A 14,701-nucleotide genomic window follows, 5' to 3' on the forward strand; every position below is an offset into this window, starting at 1 on the left:
AGAAGGCAATTTTTAAAGCAAGCAGCTTCAAGAAATGCTGCTTTATGTTGTTTTTAACACTGCTAACTTGTGTGCAGGGCATAACTCAGTGCAAAGGTTTCACCTCCAGTGAGCTACACTAAAATTAACGGAGAAGGCAGGGCTGTGCCAGGGCTGGTCACCAACAACGAGGCACTCAGCACACAGACTTCACATCCAACAGGCAAATCCAGCAGCCTGGAAGTCATAAAATCATCACAGAATCCCTGGCTGGGCTGGAAGAGCCTTAAAGCTCATCCTGTTCTACCTCCACTTCCTTCCCCCAGACCAGGCTGCTCTGAGCCCCATCCAAGTCCAATGCCCTGGTTGATGTCACCACCCAGCAGGAGTGTCCCAGCTGCCAGGTAAAGCCACCTGGAGAGCAGGGTGGAGCTGCCAGGATGTGCTACAGGTGTGTGAGTGCAGCCAGGGAAGAGCTGGGCACATTCCCAGTGACCAGCTGGGCACATCCCCAGTGACCAGCTGGGCACATTCCCAGGGACCAGCTGAGCACATCCTCAGTGACCAGCTGGGCACATCCCCAGTGACCAGCTGGGCACACTCCCAGTGACCAGCTGGGCACATTCCCAGGGACCAGCTGGGCACACTCCCAGTGACCAGCTGGGCACACTCCCAGTGACCAGCTGGGCACATTCCCAGGGACCAGCTGGGCACATCCCCAGTGACCAGCTGGGCACATTCCCAGTGACCAGCTGGGCACATTCCCAGCACTCTGCCTGTGGCACTAGGAATTTCCCCGTGGATCAATCACCAGGAGCACCATGGCTGTCCTGGGTGGGATCACTCCCATTCCCTGCCTCCCCCACCTTTGGGACACCTTTGGGATGGATGAAATGGCAGCTGAGGTTTGTGGTGCCCAGCAGAGCAGCGCTGCTCCCTGGGATTGCTCTCCCCAAATGTGGGATCCCACTGATCCCACTGAAGGACCCAAGGCCATCTGTTCCCAATCAAGGCCTGGCTGATGGAATGCAGGAATTCATCAGGCCGGAGCAGGGGTGAGCACTGCAGGGGAGCAGTGAGCTTTTCCATCCACGCCGTCATCTGGTCCCCATTATCCCTCAGTACCACATAAAACATAATCACAACCACACTGAGGGCCAGAGCTGCAACCTGCTCCCCCTGCCTCCTCCTGCTGCCAGGAGCCCCACGGGATGTGTGCTGCATGGATTTCCTCCTGCATGGCACTGGGGAGCCAGGGTGACTGCTCCAAGAGGGTTCTGATGTCTTTCATGGGATGTCATTGGATGTGACCTCAGTGGGTGAGGAGGGAATGGTTCTGTGTTCTCCCAGGGCTCTGTCCTTTCAGAAGGAGGCTGGAGATGGCAAATCCTTCAGCATCCTCCACACACAGATATTATCAGATGCTTGCTTTTCCAGCAGCTCACTCCACACACAAAGCTCTGAGCTCGTGTGCTGGATTTTTACCCAAATTACCTAAAAATCCAGCAGAACTCGAGTGGAAAACAAGGACCTGCCCTTGTTACAACCAAATGCAGCAGATGGACAGGCTGGTATCTGGGAATCATCTGCACCCAGCCACCCCTAAAGGCAGGATCCACATGGCCATGGATCTGATCCACCACTCTGGCAGCTCTTGGGAGACAAGGAGAGCAAGTCAGAAATCCCCCAGGGCTCAGGGTCGAGGTGAGAGCAGCAAGGCTGCAGCAGGTGGGTCTGCAGGGCTCCTGTGCTCCAGGCAGGGAAATGGGGCTGTGCCAGGAAAACCTGGGGGGATCTCATTCCCAGCTGGATGTTCTGGTCATCCCCAAACCAGAACTGGCAGGTGATAACACCTAAAACCCCAGAATCATGGGTGGGTTGGGTTGGAAGGGTCTGGGTCGGGAAGATCCAGGATCCCAACCCAGCTGGAAAAATAGGGGCTGAGGGAAACTATTGACTGAACTCCATGAAGAGCCTGACAAATATGGTGGCTTGGTTTTTTCCTTTTTTTTTTTTTAATTTTTTTTTGGTTGTTGGTTTTTTTTTGAGGGAAATATCTCCAGGATTAAGAGGCTTAAAGTGACAAACACGATGTAAAAAAAAAAAGCCTCAAATTGCTGCAGGTATGGCAGAGATGTGGATCAGGGCTTCAAACTAAGCAGGAACTGAACCAATAAATGGATTTTTGTAGTTTTGGGTTCCTTCTTTCCACCCCAGCTCAAATCCCCTCTCTGACTGCAGTGCTATTCCAAAAACCTCCCTCATGCACACGAGTCTGGTGTTGCAGCTTGTCTGCTCTGTGAAACACCCCAGCTTAGCCCTTTGCTGAGGATAAAACCTTCTGGCCAACAGCCCAACCCTAACTCTGCTCCTGCTGCAGGATCAGCACCCCATTCCCAGCTCTCCCCTGCCCGAGGCACAGCCAGCCAAAAATAAGAAATACTCAACAACAGAGCTGACATGGCATTTTTTCAAGGTCTGTATGAAGCATCTTCAAACTGTCACAGACAGTTCGTGGATCCACCCTGACACTTCCTAACCTGCAGCCCTTCCCAGCTGTAAAATCTGACACTCCAGCTCATATTGCATCCATTTGGACATGGGATATAAATTGAATGAGCTTATAAGTCAACAAGGAGCCTCAAATCACACCCTGTAAAGCAGAAATACTCTGTGAGGGGTAAGACCTACCCAGCAAACATCTGCCTCAAGAGCAGAAAAGCCAATTTGCAAATCACAGACAATTCAGCAGAGCAGAGGTGCTTATTTTGTGTATTCTGAACTTGCCTCTGACAACTTCACTGTGTGTTCTCCAGCACCTGGATCATTGCAGACACTCAGTTAATCCTCCCAGTCATTCCTGATATTGCAAATCTCTTCTCCAGCCTGCTGAGTCCATTTATCTCCACACGGAGGTCTCTGATTTTCCTCACACTCCTGCAGCCACTCTCTCCTTTATCCTTCAAACTGAGGCTTTCATTAATGCAGACAATCCCAGGGTGGTTTGGCTTGGAAAGGACCTTACAGACCCTCCAGTTCCTGGGCAGGGACACCTTCCCTGTGACATCAGTGCCCAGATCTGACAGGTCCTACAGGAGAATTGGGATGTTCCCCAGGTTCTGTCCTCACCAGCACACCACCTTCTGGAGGAATCCCCAGCTGGGGTTGAGCAATGAGGAGTTCCCCCCATTCCCAGACAGTCTTTCCAAGGTCAGACACCAGCAGAAATGCAAGCAGAGGGTGGAATTCTGGATAAAAGACCAGAATTTGGTCCATCATCCCTCAGAAATTCTCCTAACTGCCATTAGCACCCTGCTGGCCGCCAGGAGCTGCACTGGAAATCCTGGGGAAGGGCTGAGCAAGGAAAGGCCACGTTGGGCAATGTGCACTCCCTGGATTGCTCATCCAGGGAGGTTCTTGCAACACCTTCTGCCACTATTTCCTTCAAATATTCAAATATTCTGTGTCATGAGCAGTTGCTCTGAAGTCCTTATCTTTTCACATCTCCCATGTCTCACACGTTACATTTCCAGTCCAGACTCCCACGTAGCCAACAGAAAATCAGCCAACTGTGTTTATTAAGATTTTCTGATTTTTTTTTCCTTCTGAACACGTTCTTGAAATGTGAAACACGCATTTGAGTGGGCCTTGTTAGAGTTTGGGGATCTCTGAAGTGCAATAAGTGCAGTTCTTGGAGAGGTTTATGCAATATCTGAAATATTAACAGAGCTGTCCCCTGGGGAATGAGCTGGGCTGCATTTCTTCAACAGATTTAGAACAAATCCCATAAATCTCTGCTCTGCACATGTGTCCCTACTCAAGGAATTTCCCTAGGAATGCTAGTTGAGGATTTTCAGGAAATTACAATAGTTTGAATGAATTTGGAAATAGTCACATGCCTAGGACGTATCATATTAGGTATTGCAGAAAGGAAACTGAGCAATACATTAAAAAATATTCAATATATGGGATTTCATTAGTGAGGGGTCAGAGCACTCAGCACTTCAAAAGCCACATTGTTCACTCTCATGTTTTCACTGGAATTTTATGGAACACAAGTTTTATCCTTAATTCTACCAAATAACTATTTCAACTATTAAACCTGGAATTTAAGGTATTTAGGAAATTCTTCAGAAGCATAAGCTTTTAAAAATATATAGAGGGAATTATATCACTTTTATGAGTGGAAACTGCTTTTCCACTTCTTGACCACTGAGAAAGAAATAAATATTTTATCAACTTCATTGATGTTTGTTGGAGCTGAAGTGACATTGTATTAGAAGGTGATGTTTGAAGTGACTGAAAATTCAATTTATTGAATTAAATGAAATTAAATTTATTGAGGCAGCTGCTCTTTGGGATCACCATGGTCTGTGGAAGGGTTGGGCTGTGAACAGCTCATGGCCACCAGTGAGGGGTTGGATACTGACAAATTCACCTCAAAGGGAATAAGCAGAAGGTTCCTGACCAAACCCAACCCAACCCAACCCAACCCAACCCAACCCAACCTAACCCAAAATATTCACTTCAAAGAGCAGCAGCATCACAGAGCCACCTGGGATGAAAGCACAAAGCATTAACCCACCAGGGGTTTGTGAGATGGGATCCAACCCAACCCAGCCCAGCAGGGATCTCACCCTGGGTGCCCCAGGCAGCTCTGGGGTTGGGATGTGCTGCCCTGAGGGTCCTGATTTGTGTTGGCATCATCCAGCTGATTGAATAACTTGATAATGAGGGAGGAGACCTAGATCTGCCCCAAAGCAAGCCAGCAGGAGCCTCAGAGATGAGCCCAGAGCCCATGGCACATGGCCATCCTGCACACATCGATCCCTGGATAGCAATGCAGGGATTTGATATCAAATATAAATCCAGGGATTTTTCAGCTCCATAACTGCAGCCTGGAGCTGGGAATGTGCCCTCCCCTGCCCTGCCCTGCCCTGTGCCCCCAGGCTCTGCCCCCCTCAGGGCTCATTCCTGGGACATCCAAAGGGCAATATTCACCTGAACCCTCACGGGAGGCTGGGAGAGGTGAGGGATGTGCTGTGTGCCTGAAGGAAAAGGATCCTGGAAGGTTTCAGAACATTCCATTTGGGAAAGGCATTGTTTGATAAAACTGCAGTTCCTGCCTGTGCTGGGGGTCTTTGCTCCCCTTTTCCTGAGCCCTGAGGGGGTCTGGGTGGTGTTAGAGCTGTTACAATTGGAAAAGCTTCTGCCGCTTACCTTCGATCACACACTGGTCTGGGATGGGAATTCTCCTGCCCATCTCCAGCACATACTCCTTCACTTTCCCCAGGTTCTCCTTCAAGTGCAGGTAGAGCTTGTCCTGCTGTTCCCCAGGGCCTGTGGCTGCCTCTGCCCTTCCTTCTGCAGCCTTCTCTGGGGTGGGTTCTGGCAGACTGGCAGATTGCAGGTAATCAGCACTTGGGTGTGAAATCAGGGAGTTCCCCACGTGCATCACTTCAGGATGGACCCCAAAATGCCCTTTCTCCTGCTCCTGGCTGAGGTAGATCTCAGAGAAGGAGATGCCAGCAGGGATCTCCCCGTTCTCCTCGTCCTGCTCCCCCTCTGAGCTCAGCCCCTTCATCCTCAGAGCGTGCAGGGCAAGGCTCTTGGACCTGCAGGGGAGGGAGGAAGGAAAAAGGGTTTGGAATAGGGGCAGGGCATGAAAATCCCCCCAAATTTATACTCTGAACATTAAAGTCTTTTTGAATAATCACATAACTTTAGTTATCATTGTTATATCTGTTAGTGAAAGATTTATGAATGTGTTATTAGGGTTTCTGCTATCTGTTCTGTTTGTGGGAAGGTTTGATTTAGTCATGATGTCTGCTCCATCTGAAAATATGCCTTTCAGCCTTATGTAGCAGAGCTTTGTAAACCTGGATTGGTTCAACCTCTAAAAACAGCTTAGAGTTGGGAAAAACAGGTATCTCCTAATTAATACACATTACAATGAGATTGTTCAAATTAACTAATAAACTCCAAAGTTACTTATATTGAGAAAGATTCAGCAGACAGTGGTTCTGTTGGTTCTATTCACCCCAGTAGTGGTTCTGTTCACCCCAAAATGTGCTCTGTGCAGCGAGCTGATTGTGGGGCTCACCGAGCCAGGGGAAAGAACCTTCTGGGAAATCTGCATTTCCAAAGCTTTAACAAGCAAGTGAAATGAAATAATATCCAAATAATATCCACATATCCCAACATCTGCCATGGGGGAGCAAGGCAGCTCCTCTGCAAGGATCTTATAACCACAGGAGTGGTGTGGCTGCTTTATCCAGCACATCATAAACATGCCATCCTGCAGCATTTCGCTGAAGCAGGACCATTCCTGCCCTGGATCCTCTGCTGGGGATGGAGGGAAGCAAAGAGAGCAACAGGGACTGAAAGGGCAACTCCTGGAGCAGGAAGAGCAGAGCTCTGTGTGGAGCTGTGAACAGCCTGAGGACACTGGGGACACATTTGATAAATGCTGTTGGTGATAACATCCCCAAAAAGCTCTCAGTTCCTTCCTTTCTGTGGTATCTCTATGCAATTATTTTCCTTCACAGAGAGATTCAATGGGTTCCCCAGGGAAGCTGTGCTGCCCCTGCATCCTGGGAAGTGTCCAAGGCCAGGCTGGGACAGTGGCACTGGATGGGCCTTAAGGTCATTTCCACAACCCATTCCAGGATTAATGACCTGGAAAAATGCCATCCAGCATTTGAATTTTTGGATACAAAAATTGGTTAACATCAGGCTGATGCTGCCTGTGGGTATCACATGGGCAGACCAAACCCTCTATATTTGGATAAATTTTTATGCCAAAGCTGATCTCCCTGAACCCCTCACACATTTTCCAGAGCCATACCTGTTAAACCTCATATCCTTCCTTTCTTCTTTAGAAACCTGGCCCAGGCTGTATCTCCTCACCGAGCCAGGGGTGCTGTTGTCCACATTGATTTTCTCTTCAAAAGCCTGGATTTTAACTTGGAGCTTTTCATCTTCTTCACTGCCATTCACAACAGCTTTTAAATCATCTAGTGGCACAGGACATTCTTCCTCAGGGTCGTTTTCCATCCTGAGGAAGCAGAAAGCAGAGGTTCAACCCTGGCAGCACTTTGAGGTCATGGTGCTGATGCTGTGTTTCTGCCTGGGACTTGTGTTTTGGGTCTGGTAAAATAATTATGTTTAAACAGAGATTCCTTAGGTTATTTTGAAGAACATCTTCTAGATTAATTTCTCTGATGCATCAGAACATTGAACATCCCTGACAGCCCTGGATTAGAAACTGCATGTGCTGTGTCTGCATAGGGAAATCACAACTCTTTCCCTGGGAGTCAAAAAGTGTTTCATCTGAACTCAAACCACTCTCTCAAAATTGCTAAACACTGACTTATTGCATTATTTTCATAAGCTATTTGCAGAGTTTATAGAATTCCGTGGTTTTAAAGCTTTGACCAAAGTACATGCAGTTCTAACTGAATTATTGCACTCTGAGGAAGAAAAATACCTCTTAAAACTCTGGAAAAGTTCTAAGCAATATGATTCCAATTCAGCGAAGAGAAAATGAAGAGTTAAAATGAACTTGTAGGCCTGCAGGACAAAGAGTTTTGTGTTGGATTTGTTCTGTTACTCTTAAAAATCACAGAATCAGGGAATCATGAAATGGTTTGGGTTGGAAGGACCTGAAAGCTCATCCCATTTCACCCCTGCCATGGCAGGGACACCTTCCACTGTCCCAGGTTGCTCCAAGCCCTGTCCAACCTGGCCTTGAACACTGCCAGGGATCCAGGGGCAGCCACAATATGTAACATTTTAATACAAAATTCAGAGGTAGCTTTAAGATAAATTGAAGGGAAGCTGTCAATTTCAAAGGACAAAACGAAATCTGCTGGTAAAAATGTGCTGGATTCCCTCCAGCAGCTTTGAAAATGACTTCTTTTGGGTTCCTTCATCACTCAGAGCCTGCAGAGAGACTCAGCTCCTTGAATATTTGGCCATTTGCAGGAAATCTGGATTTTGAGTATCTTTACTCTGCAGCAGCAGCAGGACTGGATTTCCCAGCAAGAGCATCACTGCTCCTCCTCTCTCCCTCTCCTGCTGGGGTGATGTGCACATTGCCATCCCACTCTGGAGTAACTGGCACAAAAAATGATGTGCACATTGCCATCCCACTCTGGAGTAACTGGCACAAAAAATGATGTGCACATTGCCATCCCACTCTGGAGTAACTGGCACAAAAAATCATGGAGGCAGCACAAAGCAAGCAGGAATCTCTCAGAGAATCAAGGGGGATTGGACAAAAAAACTGTGTTTGCTTTTTAAATGCTACCCCCAGCTCTAAAACAAGTTTGTTTTGCTTCAGACCGTTTCTTTGTTTGATTTTCTGGTTTTTTCCCCCAATGAACAAACATCTGAATAGCTAAATCTGTGAAACAGGGATATATAAAACCACAAATGAGAGGTTTAACACAGCCTTTCCAGCACAGCAGAGCCTCACAAGTCACGCTCACGGTGGGGAAGATCATTAAAAACTCCCCAAACTTCAAATTACCCATTGTAAAATGTTTAATTTTGCCAGGTTTTTAAAAAACAACCAGAGATGCGGCATCACAAAATGCGCTTTCTCACTTGTTTTGATAAAGGCAGTTCAGGATATTTCTTGGGGGAGTTGGCAAGTTTTGTCTTGCTTTGTTTTTAATTTAAGCAAGACCTCATAATACATTAACACTGAGGAGCACTTGAAAAATATTCTTCCGTAATAAAGACCCTTGATGTGACCTTTCCTAACAAATCTTTCTGGGGATGTAGGACAAGATTTAATTTATTGGAAAGCAGTCACTCCACCACAGCTCCCAACACTGCTCCCATTGTGGGGAAGGAGCACTGAGGAAAACCTGTGTTCCCTGGGTAAATATGGGCAAAGCCTCTGGACAGAGAGGGGATTGATGGACTGATGGGCTGTGGGAGTGACAGACCCCAACCAGGGAGCCTTGGTGATGTTTGGAATTAAAAATGATGTTTTAAACAGCACTGCTTTGTCCACAACTCTCCTGTGGAGCTCCCATGGCTTTGTGAAGGGAATACAAGGAAACAGTTCTCCTGAAGAATCATAAAATCATTCAGGTTCGAAAAGAAACGTGGATGAATCCTATTTTCCATGTGTGGAGCAGAAAAAAGTCACCCCTAGGGTGTGGAGGATGAGCTCCCCAAGCCACCACCTCACCTCACCAGCATTTCTGAGGGGGAAGCAGAGGAACACCAAACACCCCCTGGGCACCACGAGCTCTCCTTGCATCGGCCTTGTGCTCCCAGCAGCTCCCTGGGGAGCCACAAGCAGCACAAACCCCACAAAAACCCCACACAAACCCCACACAAACCCCACACAAACCCCACTGGGCTCCATCCCACCCCGTGGGGATGCCTGGCAGCTCTTCCTGCTGGGCTCCCCTTCAGCTCCACTCAAACAAGCCATTGTTTGCACTCTTGGCAGAGGAGCTGGAGCATTGCTGAGGCTGCTGGATCAGCTTACACCAAAGTTCTTTGCAAGAGGAGGAGGATGCAGGAGCTCCTGGAGAAACCAGAAGGACAGAGACAGCGCCAGGCTGCTGATGGCTTTGTGCTTTGAAATCCTCTGCACTAAAGCACCTCAATCTCTCGGTGTAAAGGACATTTCTGCAGAGCAGCAGCACTGCTAGCACATCATCAGTGGGGAAAAGAGCATCCCAAAGGAAGATTGCTGAAAATTCACCTGGGATTGTGGCCAGGGCTTCACCTGTGTGCACATGGAGGCCACAAGGATGGATCAGGTGCTTGTGGTTTGTCAGTGGACAGACAGTCACCTCCTCAAACAGGACAGACACACAGCTTTGGAGGCAAGGGGTGGAGAAAAGATCATAAAATTGCCAGAGAATCACAGATGCTTGGGGCTGGAAAGAACCTTAAAGCTCATCCCATTCTACTGACCTGAATTCTCATCCTAAATCCAAGGCTCCTCTCTCACAGAATCCCAGAATGGTTTGGGCTGGAAGGACCTTAAAGCTGATCTCATTTCACCCTCTGCCATGGCAGGGACACCTTCCACTGTCCCAGGCTGCTCCAAGCCCTGTCCAGCCTGGCCTTGGACACTGCCAGGGATCCAGGGGCAGCACAGCTTCCCTGTGCCAGGGCCTCACCTCCTTCTGAGCAAAGAACTTCCTTGTACTCAACCAAATTCTCTCCTCTTTCAGTGTCAAAGACAATAAGGACAATTCCAAGCAGCCCCAGCACTGAGATGAGCAGCCCTGGTGAGCTCAGCTCTTGCCCAGAACAAGGACTTTGAACCTTTCCTTCCTTTTAATTGACTGCACTGCCCCTCTAGGTTGGCTAAGTCCATTAAAACCCTCTATATGCTCTTTAAAAGCCCCTCTGGGACTGAATAACTTGCAATTTTGGGATAGTAAGGAGCAGCAGAGCAAGGCCTGGTTTTAATTAAGCTCTGCAGTCCCTGCATGTAAAATTCCCTGTGTCAAACAACGCCGGGCCAGCCATGGCTCTGCAGAAATCAGCTTCTCCTTATGTAAACACACGAGTTTTGGGAGGAATGGTTATAATCCAGGCACACAGTTTAAACCCCTGTTTTCCTGTCCCAGCACAAACACTCTGGATTGCTGCTCTTTATAAAGCACTGCAGCAGCTGCACAGCTGGGAGGGCAATTCCCTGTCCACATCTGGATGAATCCCACTTCCCAAGGTCGAGAGGGAATCAACTCTGCCTGAATCAGCAGAGAACTCTCATTCAGCCTTGTCTGATTTAGATGATGATTTGCTTGATACAGGCCTGCAACAAAACTAAATCACTAAAAACTGGAAAATCAGTATTTTGCTGTGATCTCACACAGCCAGGTTGAGATAATAAAGGCACAGAGGGTTGGGGAGGGAATGAAATTTGAAATAAAGAAAGAAAGAAATAAAATCAAGGAGCAGAGAGGGAAAATCATCTGTAACCACACTCAGACAGCAAAGCTTCTACTCTTCAGCCACTTCTTAACAAAAAGAATTTCAGAGAGAAACAGCCAGATTTTGATGAAAACCTTTTCTTGTTTTCAACTGTTTTTTTTTTAAAGTCAGCTCTTCTCTTATAGAGATAAGTGTTAAGCACAGAATATAATAAGGAATAGGAATATCACAGAATTTTAACAAATAAAGCAATTTTTAACCATAAATTGAGGCACCACGGTGGGTTGTGTAAATTATTATCATTATTATTATTATTATTATTATTATGCCTCAATCCCTGTCCTGCTTCTCTGCAGTTTCCAGAACACAGGACATCCTCCTGGTCCCTTCACTAAGTGGCACCTGGCATCCTGTTCTTCCCAGTAAACATGGCTAGTTTGGAAGAGCTGGGTGCTTTTCCTGCTCACGTTATCATCTCCTCTTTGGCCTTTTCACTGTCTCTTGTGAAATATTTCATGAAACAAGCACTGAGGGCTGATTTCTGGTGAGGTTTTGCCACCAGGTGAGGCTTGGACATTTCTCCCAGCCTTGTAGTCAGATGAGGGATTCTCTCTGGGTTCCTCTCCTCTCTCATTTTCACCTCTCTCTGGGACACCAATTAATTGTTTCTCCACTGACCTCACTGTTTTGGCTCCACTGCTGCCAGTCTGGCTCCAGGGCTGTCCTTCACTGTGAGGAGTTTCTGACATCTGTGCTCCATTTTTTCAAAGCAGCACTATTCCTCTGTGCCCTCCTGACCTATTGCAGTGTACACAACTCTAATTATAAGTCTCTCACTAATTAGAAGTGACTCCCACTATGTATTTAAATAACACTTCTATCCCCACCTTGACAAACATCACAACTCTTTCACCTCAGGATGCAGTCAGAAGCAGCTGAGTGAGCAGAACATCTCACTGTGGATGCTTGAGAAATTTTTTTTCAACTTTTTTTAGGCAAATCTTCATTGGGGAGCTCTGCCAGCCATTGTTCTCACCCCCCTCAGTGGGCATTTTAAACTCAATGATAATTGTGAGGCCTGACTTCACTGATTTATTTTTAACTGAGGCATTTTAGCTTGCTTGAGTCTACTTATCGGGGGCATGGCTTTTTTCATGGCAATGGGAATATATTGGATGGGGATTTTGCTGCCCTGCAGAGCCCTGCAGAGGCTGAGGTTTGTCAGCCCCACAGTACTTGGCTGCCACCACTCCACCTGGTTTTCAAAAATCAGCTCTTATCTTATAAGTGTTAAGCACAGAATGTAAGGAATAGGAATATCACAGTATTTTAATTAACAAAGTAATTTTCAACCGTAAATTGGTGCATCATGGTGGGTTGTGTAAATAATAATAATTACAATAATAATTATAATTATGGCTCAATCCCTGTCCTGCTTCTCTGCAGTTCCCAGAACAGGACATCATTCACAGGTTGATGTGAGTATGTCTGATGGGGTTTTGCTGCCCTGCAGAGCCCTGGGGAGGCTGAGGTTTGTCACCCCCAGTACCTGGCTGTCCCCAGGCCGTCAGGCTCGAGGTGCCGCAGGAGGAGCTTGGCGATGGCGCTGAAGCTGTTGCTCATGCGGTAGATGTCCCTGCTCTGCGTGCCCAGGATGCTGCAGAAGCTGTCCGTGAGGCTCTTGATCTCCAGCAGGAGGATGTGGTGGAAGGAGTGCTCCATGTTGGCCAGCTGGTTCACCAGATACAGCAGGGATGTTCTGGCTCGCTCCTGGGCAGCGGGGAGATAAGAGCAGCTCTGAACACACAAATTCATTGTTGGGTTCTGTGAGGGGTTGGTGAGCTCGCCGTGAGTCACTGTCCCTGGGGAAGAGTGGCTGCACCACCGTGACACAGAGGCAGCTGCCTCCAATCCAGTTCATTTGTGGTTACACTGAAGTGGCTTTTGTTCCTCTTGGTGTTACCTAACCCAGCCTAACTCAGGACATCTTGTCTCCTCCTCAGACCTACAGCCACATCCCTAAAGGCTCTTTAGGGCTCTAAAATGTTCAGGGTTGGTAGATCAGCCTGGCTGGGCGATCAGGGCACCAGCAGCACCAATCTCTCCTTTCACCTTTTCACCTCTGGCTCAGCTGTTCCATGACACCAGAGAATGGCTTGGAAGGGACCTGAAAGATCCCCCAGTGCCACCCCTGCCATGGGCAGGGACACCTGCCATAGACCAGGCTGCTCCAACCAACACCTCAGGAATGGGGAACACCCAGCCTGGATCTGAACATCTCCAGGTTATTTATGGTTCCTCTGTTATGGTTATCCTAATTGCATTGGGTTCCACTGTTCGAAAAATACCCAAGTGGGAAAAGCAGTGGAAAAACTGGCAATTAACTGAGGAACTCTCATCAGATCCTTCCCTGGGTAGCTGGGTCTGGCTCCACTCAGGGAAGCCCACCTGGTCCTCAGCAAAATGATCCAGAAACTGGGAGATACTTGGATTTCAGAGGCTGTGCTGAAACACAAACAAAGGCAAAAATCAACAGCTCTCCTCTTCCCAAGGGTCAGCAGGGAGGTCGTGTGCCATGCACGTGCTCCACACCCTGCGGGGTCACAGCCCTACTCCTTCCTCTCCTCCAGGACTCATAACCAGGGAGCAAAACTTGCTGAAAGTTTGATTCCAAATCCAGCTGGGCCATAAAAATACCCAGGGGGCTTGGCAGGACGTGGCCAGAGCGTCAGGAGGAAGGCTTTTTTGGAACAGCAAGGCAACGTAATTCAGGGAAAAGCAGCTCTGCTGCATCATGACAGAGATAAATGGGAAGAGGGAATCAGAGAAATTATTTCCCTTCAGCCATATGGGGAAAACTCCAGCTACACCCTGGGCTGGGCTGTGACGGAGGAGTTGCTTCCTCAAAGGCTTGAACGAGGTTGACTTTTTGGTGCACAGTCACTCATTTATTTGAAAGCCGATCCTTCCTCCAAGAGATAAACACAGGCTCAATTAACATTTAAAACACATTTTTTGTTTTCTAAACAAACTGTGCAGCAGACTAAATGGAGGAGCAGTTTTGACCATTTTCCTGTCACTTTGATCCAGCTGGAGAGTCTCCAGCCATGCTGAAATGCTGCTACTCGCCTGGAGTGAGGTAAAAGAACAATAAACTCGCCTGAGTAATATAATATGTAACTGTTACACAAAACAAAATTACAGCAAAATAGCTCGACATGAAAGCAGCCGTTATCCCTGCCACAATTCTTATCCAAAGTGGTTCAGAAAGCCTGTTTGGATGCACAGAGCCCCTTGTTATTTCAGCAATGCCTATTTGATGTATTTTCATGTATTTTCTCATAAGCAGCCCCTGCATTTTATGGCTTTACATCTGCCACAAGGTGAAGAGCTAAAGCACAGGCAATGAGGTGTGGCAAAGTGTTGTGCTTTTCTCTTAAAAACAGGTTCAGGAGACTACAAAAAGATCACAAGGCTTTCAGAAATAGCTCCAATTCCCAGCTGGTTCAAAACACAGGGGAAAAAAATAAATTGCAGTGTCCAATTGCCCTGAGCCCCAAGACGGTGGTTTTGCTTTGCACAAATTTATGGTTAAGGGAGAAATTCTGATTTCAACTTCCCCCCGAGAGTGTGGCTGACACCAACACGAGTGGTGTGTGTAAACAAGGGGCAACCTTTCCAACCCAAAGCTTGCCTCTCTCCCGGGGTCCATGGAAGCACAAGAGTCTTTTTCTAGGAGCCAGCAAGGATTTGCTGCTCAGATCTGCAGTCTGGACCGTCCAGGGCCAAGCCTCAATCCTTGCCA

The 14,701-nt window shown here is 47.6% G+C and overlaps 1 protein-coding gene and 2 long non-coding RNA genes across 6 annotated transcripts in view; 1 reads left to right on the plus strand and 2 right to left on the minus strand.

The window, feature by feature from the left end:
- LOC146433032 (uncharacterized) overlaps positions 1 to 14,701 on the minus strand; it is a 119,736-nt gene that overhangs the window by 25,042 nt on the left and 79,993 nt on the right. The window lies entirely within an intron of this gene.
- The window catches only part of VEPH1 (ventricular zone expressed PH domain containing 1), a 61,600-nt gene that overhangs the window by 14,016 nt on the left and 32,883 nt on the right, over positions 1 to 14,701 (minus strand). For all 4 annotated transcript variants that reach the window (XM_085068903.1, XM_085068902.1, XM_085068904.1 and 1 more), the window contains 3 exons: positions 12,446 to 12,666; positions 6,827 to 7,036; positions 5,200 to 5,594 (listed from right to left, as the gene is read on the minus strand). In XM_085068903.1, the coding sequence (XP_084925029.1) occupies positions 5,200 to 5,594; positions 6,827 to 7,036; positions 12,446 to 12,666 (826 nt within the window). The remainder of the gene's footprint in view (positions 1 to 5,199; positions 5,595 to 6,826; positions 7,037 to 12,445; positions 12,667 to 14,701) is intronic.
- Positions 12,810 to 14,422, plus strand: LOC146433034 (uncharacterized). The gene is made up of 3 exons (XR_014853910.1): positions 12,810 to 13,180; positions 13,936 to 14,035; positions 14,343 to 14,422. It is a non-coding gene; the product is annotated as an uncharacterized LOC146433034 (long non-coding RNA).

The sequence above is a fragment of the Lichenostomus cassidix genome, chromosome 9 (genome assembly GCF_008360975.1).
Source record: "Lichenostomus cassidix isolate B80296 chromosome 9, HeHo_3.0, whole genome shotgun sequence".
Taxonomy (NCBI): domain Eukaryota; kingdom Metazoa; phylum Chordata; class Aves; order Passeriformes; family Meliphagidae; genus Lichenostomus; species Lichenostomus cassidix.